This window comes from Ambystoma mexicanum, chromosome 4p, assembly GCF_040938575.1.
Source record: "Ambystoma mexicanum isolate Mex_15411 chromosome 4p, UKY_AmexF1_1, whole genome shotgun sequence".
NCBI classification, from domain to species: Eukaryota; Metazoa; Chordata; class Amphibia; order Caudata; family Ambystomatidae; genus Ambystoma; species Ambystoma mexicanum.
In genome coordinates, this window is record NC_090927.1 from 575,299,312 (window position 1) to 575,313,490 (window position 14,179).

Below are 14,179 nucleotides of genomic sequence, written 5' to 3' on the forward strand. Positions count from 1 at the left end.
TTAAGAGTCGAGGACGCCCTGGCCTTTGCAAGAACCTCTTTGCAGTCGGCCGGTATGTCGTATCCTCCAAACTCTAGCGCTGCAGGAGCCAGGCCTGCAAGTTCAGCGATTTCGGGTCGTGGTGGAGAATGGCGCCTCCTTCCCTGGAGAGCAGATCCGTGTCCAACGGCAGCTAGATTGACGGGGACGCTGACAAGTCCAGAAGGTCCGGGAACCATATCTGCCTCGGCCACGCAGGTGCGACGAGGATCATCCTGCACCGTGACCTCTTGAGCTGGTTGACGAGCCGGATTAGCAGTGGCAAAGGAGGGAACGCGTAGAGGAACAGGCCCTCCCAGGGGAACGAGAAAGCATCGCCCATGCTCCTCGCCTGGGGAAACCTGCTGGCGAACCTCCGGCACTTGGAGTTCGTCGCCGTCGCGAACAGGTCGATCTGGGGTGTGCCCCACCGTCGGAAGAGGCGATCCACTAGATCCTGCCGCAGTTCCCACTCGTGGCACGAGCGCAGCTCCCTGCTGAGTGAGTCGGCGATGGTGTTTTTTATCCCTGCCAGATGAAACGGCACCAGAAACATCCCTTGGGCGACTGCCCAATGCCACAGGTCCTGCGCCTCCTTGGACAGTGCTGGGGACCTGGTTCCGCCCTGTTTCCTGATGTAAAACATGGTGGTGGTGTTGTCGGTGAAGATCCTCACCACCTTGCCCTTGAGGGACGGAAGGACCTGAGGGCCCAAAACACTGCACGGAGCTCCAGGACGTTGATATGTAAGGATTTCTCCGTCGGGAGCCAAAGGCCTCTTGCGTGCAGATTTTCGGTGTGCGCTCCCCACCCTTCCAGGGAGGCATCCGTGGTCACTGTCTCCTGGTGGGCTTGGGTCTGGAAGTCCATGCCCGCCGTCAGATGCGCGCGGGTGCCCCACCACTGGATCGCCCGTCGGAAACTCTCGTCGAGTGTGATCCTTTCCTCGAAGCTGCCCGTCGTTTGGATCCAGCGCGCGTCCAGGAACTCCTGCAACGGGCGCATCCGGAGCCTGCACATGGGAATGAGGTAGATGCAGGAAGACATCATTCCGAGGAGGGACTTGATGGACCTCACCTTGGCCGCGTCGGCCACCAACATCCGCTGCACCTTGCCCAGGATGGTCCTGGTCCTCTCCTCCGACGGGGAGGCCAGAAGGGACACTGTGTTCAGCCTCGCTCCCAGAAACAGAGCGTCTTGCGCGGGTACCAGGTGGTATTTGGCGTAGTTCACGGAGAATCCCAGGTCCGTGAGAAGTTGGACGGTCCTTGCCGTGTGAACCACGGCGAGCTCCCTTGTCTTGGCTCGGATGAGCCAGTCGTCCAGGTAGGGGTAGACGTGGATCCCTTCGCGGCGCAGCTGCCCCGCCACCGGTGCGAGGCACTTGGTGAACACCCTGGGTGCCGACCGTAATCCGAAGGGGAGGGCTTTGAACTGGTAATGACGCCCTTGGACCACAAACCTGAGGAATTTTCGGTGCCCCTTTAGGATGGGAATATGGAAGTAGGCATCCTCCAAATCCAACGACAGGAAGTCTCCTTCCTCCAGCTGACCCAGGACGTGCTGGAGGGTGACCATCCGGAACTTTTGCGCCTTGATGAACTTGTTCAGACGTCGCAGGTCCAGGATAGGGCGCCATCCCCCCCGTCATCTTCTTCACGAGGAAGTATCTCGAGTAAACTCCGGAGCCCCGAAGCCTCTTTGGGACGAGTTCGATGGCGCCCTTCCTGACCATCGCCTTTACCTCCAGGAGAAGTTGAGGGACGTGAAGTTCTTTCCTGGCCACGGGGGGGACGCGCGGACACGTTCTTTGAAACTCGAGCGCGTGGCCCCGGGCCAAGGCGTCCAGCACCCAACGGTCGGTGGAGATGGACTCCCACACGCTGACGAAGCTCGCCAGCCGGCCTCCCACCGGGGTGCTTCGGTGGGGGCCCGACCCCACGGCCGGTTCAATCGACGAGGCTTTGCCGCCTTGACCTCCTTGGCGACGACGGCGGGGTCGGCCAGACTCTCCTCGTCCTCTGTAGGCCTCCCGAGACGACGAGCGGGCCGCTTGACGGTAGGAGGAGAAACCGCCGCCGGAACCTTTGGAGGCGCCCTTGCCTCCGCTGCTCCGAAAGGGCGTTCGTCGTTGTTGCAGAACTCCAAGGGCCCGGGCCGTCTCGGCGTCCGCTTTAATGGCCTGAAGGGAATCGTCCACTGTTTTCCCAAACAGGTTGTTCCCATCGAAGGGCATGTCCAGGACTCTGGTCTGAACGTCTTGACGGAAGTCCGTAGCCTTGAGCCATCCACGCCGCCTAAGGCAAACGCCGTTGCCCAACTGGCGGAACCCAGTGTCGGCGATGTCCGTCGCAACGGTAATGGCGTGGTCCGAAGCCACCTCACCTTCCTGCAGGATCTCCAGGGCCTCTGCCCTCTTGTCGTCCGGCAAGAAGTCCAGCAGGGGAGCCAGTTTGTACCAGAGCTCCCTGTCGTATCGGGCCACGATAGCCAAGGCGTTGGCAGCTTTAATCGTCGTCGCTGCAGACGAGATGACTCTGCGTCCCATAGCGTCCAATTTCTTTCCCTCGCCGTCCGGTGGGGAAGTCGAAGTGGAGGCCGCACCCCCCCCCGCTTTTTTCCTGGCCGCCGCGGAGACGACGGAGTCCGGGGGTAGGCTGCGTCCGGAGGCACAGGGGGGCCGTGTCCGGGACCCGGTACTTTTTCTCGTACCGGTCTCTTCTAGCTGGCGTCGTGGAAGGGTTCTTGAGGAGGGTGAGGCCCTCATCCCAAAAGTCGTCCAATAGAGGCACTGCGAGGACCGTCTTCCTCTTGGCCTCGCGCCGCTGATAAAGGAAACCTTCCTTCTTCTCCTCAGGGCAGAGTTGGAAAAGCTCGGATGCCCTGGCGATCATGGAGTGGAACGATCCAATCTCGTCGGGCGGAGAAGCCCTGGTGGGAGGAGACGACGGTACATCCTCGTCGTATACCTCGTCGTCCGTACCCGTCGCTGCCATGTCAGTCCCCGTATCATCCCCTCGGGTGGACGGGCAGGAGGGCTGGAAGGGGCGCGACGGCTGAAAAGGAGGAGGAGGGTGGATCCTTCTTTTCTTGGTAGGGGGAACCCCAGAAGGTCCCGGTTCTGGGTCCCCCGACGGGAGAGGTTCCGTCGGCAACGGTAGTCTCGTCCTTATCTCTGAGCATAAGGACTGTATAGCCAACAAAATGGCCACCGAGTTGTCTCGCGGCGCTGGCAGAGGGGAATCCGACGGGCGATCAGGGGCCCCGTCGGTACCCTCGACGATGTCGTCACCTGCGTCGGGAACCATCCCGACGGGCCGGGCTTCTTCCACGCCGAGGCCGTGGCTTAAGACTTCGACCAGCTCCTCCTCTGAGGTTGAGGCCGAATCTACGACGACGCCCTGCCCCCCCCCCTTTTTCTTCCCCATGGGGGATTTCACGGGGGTCCTATCGATTGGCACAAAAGAGGACTCCCTCCGAGGTGGCAGGGAGACCCTAAGCCCCGAGGTCGCCACCACTGGTGTAGCCTCCACAGGCTGAGGCAGGGCCGCCGCGACAGTTTCGATAGAGGGCTTGGCCGGATGGATTAAGGCCTTCACCACCTTAGGTGCGCTCACCGCCTTATCCTTGAGGGGGGGACACCGCCTCGCTCCCCCTCCGCCTTTGAGCTCGACCGGGGCCTCTCCAGGAGCTTCGCCGGGTGCTCGGCCTTCCTCTTACCCGACCCAGAGCGTTGGCCCTGCCTGGCGCCCGTAGAGCCCGACCGTTCGGCGCTCCCGGTGCCAGCGGACTCGCGGTGCTTGGCCTTATGTTGGACCCCCGTCGCCGGGGCGTCCTCAAAGGTCTTAGAAGACCGCTCGGATTTCTTCCTCTTCTTCTCGCCGGACGGGCTCTTCCCTTCTAGCCAGTTGGCGAGACGTTGATGGCGGTCCTTCATGGTCCGCTCCGACATGTTGCCGCAAAACGCACAGTCCTTCTCCACGTGCGTCTTGTCCTCATGTAGGCAGTAAAGACAAAAAGAGTGTTCGTCCTCCTTGAAGACGTTCTGCAGCTGGCATCCAGGGCAGACCCTGAACAGCTTTCCGGGCATCGAGCTTCCCTTCTCCTGGGCCATGTCCGGGCCTGAGAAACTTCTGGAGTCCTCCAAAAGCGTAGCTCGACGAATCTTCACCTTTGAGGGGCGCAGACGAATCCGACACGAGTCCCCGTTGATCGGATGGATAGTCGGTGGAGCTTGAGGCTCTTTTGACCGAAAAAAACTAAGTTTTTAAGAAAAAACGTGAAAAAATAGCACTAATCGCTCGAGAGCAATAGCACGAGGATCCCAACACATGAACCTGCGGTAAAAATCTGAAGATGGCTGCCAGAGGCGGTGCTTAGGTAGAGGGCAGTCATTGGCTGTGGTCAGTATGACGCAGAGACCAGTGATTGGTTATTACTACGAAAGACAGATCAGAAACGAAACTGATACTGGTTTTTTCTTTACCGAGGATTCCCAGCCTGACGACGGGGAATATTCATGAGCATGTGAATCCATGCCAGACCCCATGCTGGAGAAATGCAACTTCGGCCCCCTATTTCAGAGCCCGGGTTAAACTTCTATATTCTTCCCCTGTCGCCAGAGTTCAAACCGTAGACCTGTGCTTGACCCAATTCCCCGACAGCCAGAGGCACGAGACAGCGTTGACCCTTCTCGCTGCTTATCTTTGCACTAGCTATTGAACCACTGGCTGACAAGATACACCAACAGCATGCACACAGAGGCATACACTTGTCGGATCACCCCGAAATCATCCCTCTAGCAGGACGATGCTCTCTTCGTCCGCTCGCCTAAACATAACCTCTCCCCATGTCTGGAAGAAGTTATTCGCTTCGGCGAACTATCAGGTCTTCAAGTAAAGTGTTCCAAATCCGTATTGTTCCCACTGACTGAGACCACCCCCTCGAATCCCCAGGGATTTACATAGGCACAGACCGCGACTACATACTTGGGCGTGGTGGTCTCTTGACATCTGAATACCTTATATGATAAGATCTTCAGGAAATATTTCACCATCCTCATTCGAAAGTGCACGGGCTGGGCAAGACTGCCGATCTCCCTAGCTGACAAGAGCGCCATCCTTAAGATAGCGATACTGCCTTCACTCGAGTACAGATTTTTGAATGTCCCCCCTATGGCCGGGCCGAGGATTCTTTGCAACATTGACCCAAACCATCAGTACCTTCTTGTGGCACTCCGGCGCGGTCTGACTGAAGCTAGGAACACTAACCGCCCCAATGTCAAAGGGCAGTTTTGGGCCCCCTCCCCCCCAATTTTGAGGGGTACAGATTAGATGCCCAGGCGTACTTTGCGTCATTTTGGCTTGCGGATACTGACCCCCCTGCCACCCCATGTTAAAGAGCCTTACTACAGACAGCTATGATATCCGCTCGATAGTCCTCACCCCGAACCCTCTGCAACACAAGATTCAAACCCCCCCCCGATCCTGTTGGATCCACAACCCTAGCCTTGACCAAAATGTGGAAACATGCTGGCACCCCACCACCTTTTCATGGCGATTTTCTACCAGACTCTCCTCGAGTGGATACCGTAACAATACGCCGCTGGACAGAGGCCGGACTGACTGCTACCTGAGACGCATTCGAACAGGGCAATTTCATTGAATGAGCCGACCTGCCGGTATCACTACGGAGTAGGCCCCCTCACTGTCTGCACTATGCGGGCTTACAGCATGCACTGAAGTATAGACTTCCAGACTCTGTGTCCCCCCCCCCCCCCCGAGGATGATCCAGTACTGTCAGAAATCCAAAATACAGCCCTTAAGGGTAAGGTCTCCAGGTTATACATGGCTCTTCAGGACAGGGTGGCCTCCCCACTTACCAAGCTTAGAGACTTCTGGGCTAAGGACCTGGAAGGCGAGATATCTGACCAGCGATGGGAGTATGTGCGCCCACACTCACGATAGTAGCCAGTTTAAGATATTACATAGGTTTCATTACACAATCAGATTACACCGCATGTCACAGGACCACCCATATGTCCAACATGCAAATCTGATGACACAGATTACATACACATGCTGTGGTCATGCCCATACCGAACCCAGTTGTGGGCTGAAGTGTGTACTTCCCTTTCAGTAATGTTGGACTGGGTCATCACCCCATCCCCCCCACTGACATGTCTCTTTCAGGAACTCCCGATGTTAGGCCGAGACTCCAAGAGTCTGGTGAGTCTAGGTTTGCTCCTTGCGGCCCTCTGTATCCTTTTACTCGGGCTACGGCCTAGGTCTACCACACCCCCAGTGGCTCCGAGCTGTCACCTGGGCTTCCGACACTGAGGAGTGCTAGATACACCTACAGCCAACGGTGTCTAAACCAAGAAATATTTGGGCCCCTTTACGCTCATATCGCCTCCTTATCAGCTGACACCGAGGACGAGGCCGACGATCTAGCCTCCTCATTCCCCAACGTTGCTTAGTTTATATGCATGTTACCCTTGTGTTGCCTGTATCTCTGACCCTACTTCGAGTGTCTGACTGCGTCCCGTTGTTCCCAAATGATTTATGATCCAACATGTATCATGTATGTATACTTGCTGACCATCTGTATAATGCTTGATTCCAGTGTTGCACTGCCAAGCTTAATAAATGAAGTTTAAATAAAAAAAAAAAAAAAATGAAAAAGAGAAGTGCCTGCCTTGCATAAGCTTGTTTGACAGCAATTACAAGCTGGTTTGACAGCAATTACTGGGCCTAGCCAGGATGTTGAAGTTTTTTGCGGGGGAAAAATAAACTACAGAGTACAATTTACCTATATTTTGACAGCTTTTATTCCCAACCTATATAGTTGTGTTTGTGCACGTTACAGTATTATGTACAATATCAACTCACTGCTGAGCAGTGCAGCACGGGTTCATTTTACTATCCCTGGTCATTTACAAATGCGATTTTCCTAGCATGTTCATTCTGGACATTTCCATAGCTGTGGTCAATTTCGTATACACAGGGAACTGTTCAAGAAAAAGGTTCTTTGAAACTGACATGAGCAAAGGGAGAGGGCTTCTTGTGAAGAGTTTTGCCTGTGTTCATTTGTTGCAAAAGTAAATGCTTGCCATACGGCCTGAAACATTTCTCTGCTCTTCACAGATTATACTTGACACACAAGTCTTTCAGGGAGGAATGGCCCTCCTTTGATGGTGTTCATCCTGAAGATAGATGGGCATAGATGCGTTTTACTGGACCCAAACTATGTAATGTTGAAAAGATGGAACTAGCACCAGTGCAAAGTCATTTTAAACACAGAACATTTTCTCTTTCAGTTGGAAGTCTTGAGCTGACAGCACAACAGCGCTGATTTTCAATTTTCTTTTGGTGCACATGAAAAAAATAAATGCAGCCATTCTCTGGGTGTTCTATGTTCCATCTTGCCCCATATGTGCTCAGTAGATCCCGCGCAGCCATTATTCTTGTAACTGGAGATGCAGTTGGGTGGTGCAGGGGAGTCCTGCTTGGCTGGTAAATGTACCCCACAGAATCCACTACAGCTCACATTGACCCCTCTTGAGATAAGCCTGGCTACTCGACCACACTACCAACCTGTGTAGTACAGACGTATACCAAAGGTTGGGTCCCTATTGCCAGGAGGTCAGGGTTGTTGTAGTGCACCCAAGGGTAAAGCATACAATCTTGCCTACCAGTTAGCTTAACAGGTAGGATTGGCATAAGGCTTTTTTAGGAGGGGGTGAACAAGCAAGTGGTTGAGGAGAGAGGGGAACCATCCAATGGCGAAAGAGCGATTGCAGAAAATCGGCCAATGCTGGAGCGCGGGTGGCAAAGTTGTCCTTTATGTTATGTTAATATATTCCTAAAGCGCCAGAAGCACAGGGGCGTCCAGGCACTATCACACACAATAGAGACAGCAGGCAAGCTATATCCAAAAGAGTTACTTAAACAAGCTGGTCTTCATCAATTTCCTAAAAGCTAAATGATTCTTCCTTACGGAGGAACTCTGGTTGATCATTCCAGGCTTGTGCTGCCACAATTGGGAACCTCCGGACGTTTCCTTGTGCTCTTTTTATACAGTCAACTTGTAGAGAACAGGCCTTCGCAGATCGAAGTTCCCTTTTTGGCCGATAGATTTCTTTCAGGTACTGAGGTGCAAGTCCAAATACACATTTATGACATACTGTCAACAGTTTGAATAAAATCCTCGCAGTAACAGGCAGCCAAGGCAGTGCCCTCCGGGCTGCAGAAGTAGGTTCATTTCGGCTCATCTGAAGCAATGCGTACTGCAGCGTTTTGTACTTTTTTGAAGTTTCTGAATATCATCTTGGTTTGCTCTGCCCAATAAAGCATTGCAGTAATCCAGAGGTGGCAGTATCACTGCCCTAGCTAGTTTGGCCCGATTGTCTTTAGAGATCATCAGCACAACCGGTCTCAGTACTTTAAGATAATTGGTGCTTTCAATTATAGCCTCTACGTAAGCACAACCATAACCATTAAGCCTGGCCTCATGTAAGTGCTTAGGGTTTTCACTTTAGCGGTGACTGCTATCCGACTACCATCGATCACAAAGCTGTCGAAATCCTGATTTAGTCCATCTCTAGCATGTTGTGACCCGTATATCATGAGCTCTGTCTTGGCCGCATTTAAGCAGCTCCAGTTCGATATCCAACGCTATCATCTGATAGAAAAGGTTCAACTTACCCTGATCCTCTTCATAGTTCCCATTCAGCTCAAGAGTCAAGAGACAGCTGGAAATCGTCTGCGCAGTTAAAGAAAAGGAGCCCTAATCTTTCCAGTTCCTTACATAAAGGAATGATATAAATGTTAAAAAGTAGGGGGGGGAATAGGCATGCCCCCTGCGGGACTCTACATCTGGTGATTTCCATAATCGGATGAATTTTCACCCCAATAAACCCTTGATCTCTGATCCTCCAAAAAGGAGAGCCATCATACTTTTTCAGAGCGGCCTCCCATAGAGGCCAGCCTGTCCAACAAGATTTGATGATACAGCAAATAAGTCTAAGACCAGCAGCCCGACTTACTCTTCTCCAACATACGAGTCTGAAGATCCAATAAGGCGCTTTCCGTGCCATGGAAGCATCTAAAACCATCTATAAATCAAGGGGTGCCTGATTATAATCCTAGGTCCCTCAGGCTAAATACTTTGAACAACAAAAATAATGGACCAATAAGATAGAGGATGACAAATCATGTGCACTTATCTTTTTTTATATATCAATAAATGCATCAGTCTAGGTACAACTTTATTATTACATTAATCTTCTAAGTGTCCAAGGGGGATCCTATCTGTAGCGACACACGAGTGGTGGAGATGGAATAGACAAGTGATTAAACAGATGGCGCTGATTTTGAACTTGTGGATTCCTTTGTCATCAGTGAGGATACATTTTTTCAACAAGAAGAAAGGCGCCCTGTGGCATCACAGAAGTGGTGTGGCTCACCCTACATTGTTAAATGGGAACCATTGATTTTCCCATTTTTGTCCCGAGGAAGGTTGCGTCAGCAAGTGGACATTATCTTTAAAGTCCTAATAGACAACAGAAACATGCGTCGACCATTAAGTCTGTGGGAATACCGATTAAATCATTTGACAAGAGAAGGGAATTTAACAGTGTTAACATTGGATATTGTTTATGGTGACCAAGTGGGTCACGGAAATTGGTATGAAGTAAACTGTTGCAAGAAAGAGTGAGACAGTGTGTGGTAGGCATGAATGTGTGTGAGTCGAATGTTAAGATTGAATTTTAAGTTGTATCTAGACTGAGGCATTTATTGATATATATAAAAAGGTTAAGTGCACATGATCCGTCATCCTCTTTCCTATTGGTCCATTATTTTTGTTGTTCAAAGCATCTAAAACCAGACCATTTATCATGCAGGATGCCAGCCACAGAAATATGGGATTGTAGCTGTACAATTGCGACTTTAACAATAAGTTTAAAAAGAACAATGTGTTGGTGATAGGTCGAAGGGTCCAAGCCCACCTTCTTTAAAAGAAGAGTTACACTCCCATCTTTTATTAAGTGCGGGTTAACACATCTGAATGAGGCGTTAAACCTACACAGGAATGGAGTGAACATTTCCTGTTTCAGAATCATTTTAGATGGAAGGAGGTCTCCTGGGCAACTAGTGGGATGCATAGCTTTCAGTATATTGTGGATTTCTACGGCAGACGTCGTAGAGCAACCGAACCCCATGGGGGGATACCCCCTGGCTCTGAACTTCTGGATTAGTCATCATACTGCCTTCCTCCTTACATTCTTGCTCACTACCTGGTTTAACAGCTGCTAAAGGTGGCTCCTGCTTTGCCAGATATTCCCCCGATTTTATTTTGGACATGCTGCAATTTGTCTGAGAAAGCTTTTTGAACACGCATGCAGTCATCCTTAATCGGCTTGATAGTAGGATCAAGATCTCTAGGCTTTTCCCAGGATTTAAAGAGTCCAAAGAGCTATTTTGTTTAATTTTCTGCCCAATTTATTTGGTCACTATAAAAGCTAGATTTTGCTTCAATGATCCTGGCCTTGTACTCCCTTTGTTTCCAGGCTGCTTTATTACTGGGCGTTTGATCTTTCAACCAGGCATGTTCCATCTGCCTCTTGCTGGCTTTTAATTGGGCTAGATCGGGAAAAACCATTTCTGGTGGTTAGGAGTATCTGATGTTTCGTGCTTTCAAGGGGGCATGTATATCCAACCTAATAGTTATATCTTTATTGTAACTAGTTCTGAGGGTATAAGGATCATCTGAGTCCTCTAATCAGATCATTCATACAGCCCAATAAGAAGGCCGCCTTGATGCCCTGATAGTTTCCATTTTGTACATTCCATACAGGTTCATGCTGCTCTTTTTAATGGTGACGGAAGCTGGAGTTCAACAAAAGAGAAAGGATTGGACCAAACACAAGGCGTTGTAATATTCTCCTTACAGATATTACAACTCCCACCCAATCAAGGGTAGTGCCCTTTATATGTGTTGGGCTGGAGTTATGAATGATATTATTTTAGGCATTTTTCTAACTCTAAAGCTTCATCTTTAGGATGCCCCTTCCAAAGGTTCAAAGCTCCTAACAGTACCACTGCAGAATTAGTAGATTGCATAGGAGTTAAACGATCCTCATTAAATCCTAGAGATTCTCCAGGAGGTCTATAGAGCAATATGAAATAAATTCTATAGTTAAAATTTGGAATCAGTTTAACATGCAGTAGATCACAACCTTCACACTCGATTTTGGCTTCGATTTTCAACATATGATGGCGACTCCCCCACCCAGACCTTCCTTTCCACGCTTTCCAAAGACATACCCAGGTGGGGTCACCTGCTCAATAGTGGGGCCATGAGCATCAGAAAGCAAGTTTGTGACACACAACATCCACCTTATGTTCCAAGATGAAGTCCTGCACATCCATAGTATGTTTGGCGAGTGATGTAGTGTTCAACAAAGCCAGATTCAAATTAGATATAAGGGGCAATTTCATTTGTGATTAGCTTCTATAGTATTCTGCTTTGCAATGTGTGTAGTCTGCCTTAGTGTGCTTTGGCTTGTGTTTCGAGAGGGTGGGGGGGGCGGGAAGGCACACTTGTAGCACATGTTCAGTATGCACATCCACTATTGTACTGTTTGGCAATGCATTGTCAACTTTAAATTCCCCCACACCATCTGGAAGAGCAGGAGAGCACCTCTTTGGATGACACTTCCATAGATCGGCCTCATCTAGAAACATCATCAGGTGTTATCAGAGAGGGAGGAGGGGGGGGGGAAATTGGAGAGGCGGCTGAAGAGGGCCCGAGAGAGGTAGCAGGAGAGGAAGTAAAGCGAGGACAAGATGTCCTGACTGAGTGGTGAAATGAGAGACCAGAGCTGTACAGAGGGCCTTGGAGGAAACCGGAGAGGTGGAGACTGCAGTAGGATTGGCCAACTCTTGTAGATTTTAGAGAGTTTGGCCATGTTGTTAGAGGCCGCAGAGATGCAGGCTTGAATATGGACGCTCTGCTTGGAAAGGACAGTCTATTACCTTTGGAGCATGCAGCAGGCCAGTTTGTCAGAGGATGAACCCGAAACCCTCCACTTCCTCTCAGCCACCCTAGACTTGCGTTTCAGGGTGGCAAGGTCGGAGTCGTACCAAGAGTTGCACTTGGAGGTAGGCTTCTCATGGCATGGGCAAGGCAAAGTGTTGGAGCAAGAAAGATGCAGGTTAGAGAGGGCTATGTCACAATGCTAGTCAGCCACTGGAGTAGAATGAGCAGAGAAAGTAGAGGCAGAGATATCCACCAAAACTTGCTACATGGGCCGAATGACCGAGAAGGAAGGTGGCAGTGCTGGGTTAGGGTTTGCCTGGGGACAAGAAGTTTCATGTGGGAGGAGAGCAGAAAGTGGTCAGTCCAAGAGGAGCGGTGAGATGGTTAGAAAGGGAGAATGTGAGGAGATGAGACCATCCAAGGTGTGTCCAGCAGAGTGTCGGACGAGAGGGTAGAATGGAAAGAAAGCGAGAGGAGCAAATGTTGCAGAAGAGCCCAGAGGTGGGATTAGAAGCATCCAGGTGAATGTTGAGGTCTGAGCAGATGTGCAGAGGCAAGGATAGGCGAGAAGAGGTCAGCCCATTCTGTGAGGAAGAGGGTGACCTGGCCAGGTGGCCTGTAGATGGTGGCCACAGTCAGAGAGAGGCCAGGAGAGAGCCTGCAGACCAGGCACTGAAAGGAGGAGTAGGCCTGCGTAGGAATGACAGAAGCAGGGACCCACTTTGGAAAAAATCAGGGCTACTCCACCTTCGGGCCGGTCTCAATTTAGGAAACTCCTAAAGATTGAGGAACTTGCCTGATGGATGTCTCTGCACATGGCCTTTCCCTCTCACACGGTTCTTCCGCTTGTGGTCACCTAATGTCCTTTGGGTGTGCATAGACATGGGATGCTGTATCTAACATGCAGGGATTTGTTTTGCATATGAGCTGCAGCTGGGAACATGAAGTCTATATCTGGCACACAAGGTAAGAGCTGGTCATACTGTAGCAGTCAATGGGTGCGTTAGGCTGCAATATGCCAAAGAAGGTTACACCCATCCACAAAAGCTAAATGTGCGCAATATCCATTAGCACCAAATATTGTTCAGCCCATTTTAATAAAAAAAAAAAAATCAGTTCACTACAGATCATATACAATTATTTTACTGTACATTTATTTCAGATAGATATGTTAAGATATGTTAAGTAAAAGTAAGTGAGCACCTACCTCAACACCAGCTGCTGCCAACAGCCACCGCACTGACTCCATCCGGCCTCGTCCATTGAAATAGTAAAGCTTGGGTTTGCAAGCCATGGTTTCCAAGTTTCCGGCAACCTGTCACATTAAAGAAAGATGCACAGGTTAAAAGCACGAAAAAATAAAGCTGAGGTCGTTGGTGCAGATTTCTGCTGCATTGCGAAGGAGAGCATCTTCTCAGACCTCTAGAAAATTGGGCTGGTTTGCTGATAAAGTGCGGCAGTGGGCAGAGCCTACGATTCCTTAAGCAAATGCAGGACGAACATACTCGCCCTTGGTACTTAAAGGGTTAACTCTCCCCACCCGATGCCACCCATTACTAAAAGGTTATGCATGATGCTATCCACGACAGGAATTTGCCAAAAGCAGACAAAGACCTAACATTTTAAATGCTCAAATACCAGGACTGCTGTTCCCATTAACCATGCCCATCATCTCTAGATCTCCAGCTCTCATCCAAGATAATAAGGTTTCTCCATCTCAAACAGGAACCCTTGCTGCAATAATAGAAACTTAAAATCAGTCCCTGCCAACAAGTTCTTTCATGGAATTCTTCTGGTTGAGTTGTCCCCTGAAAATAGCAACCTGCAGGCACTCTCTCAGGCTAGGTGGTCAGATCAGTGGAGCGCTGTGAACACAGAACAGGCCTTGGAGGACCCGCTCCAGCCAATCCAGTCGCTCAGATCATGGGGTGGTGTAGAATGTTGCACGGGCCAATTTGTCCTCGTGCATCCCTGAAACAAATTATAGACTGGGGATCATACAGGATCTATTAAAGACCAGTTTATTTGCCCCATGGCAGAGTTCTCCGTTATCGACTTTAGGGGTGGGGGGCGCTTCTCTCCTAACTTGTGGTATTGTTGAAGCAAACACCTCCCTGTC

At 50.5% G+C, this 14,179-nt stretch overlaps 1 protein-coding gene across 2 annotated transcripts in view; it reads right to left on the reverse strand.

Annotated features, from left to right (window-relative positions):
* Positions 1-14,179, reverse strand: part of LOC138453357 (glutathione S-transferase A4-like) — a 386,216-nt gene that overhangs the window by 293,608 nt on the left and 78,429 nt on the right. For both annotated transcript variants that reach the window (XM_069606111.1, XM_069606110.1), the window contains exon 2: positions 13,268-13,375. In XM_069606111.1, coding sequence (XP_069462212.1) covers positions 13,268-13,354 — 87 coding nt within the window. In that variant the 5' untranslated portion in view covers positions 13,355-13,375. The remainder of the gene's footprint in view (positions 1-13,267; positions 13,376-14,179) is intronic.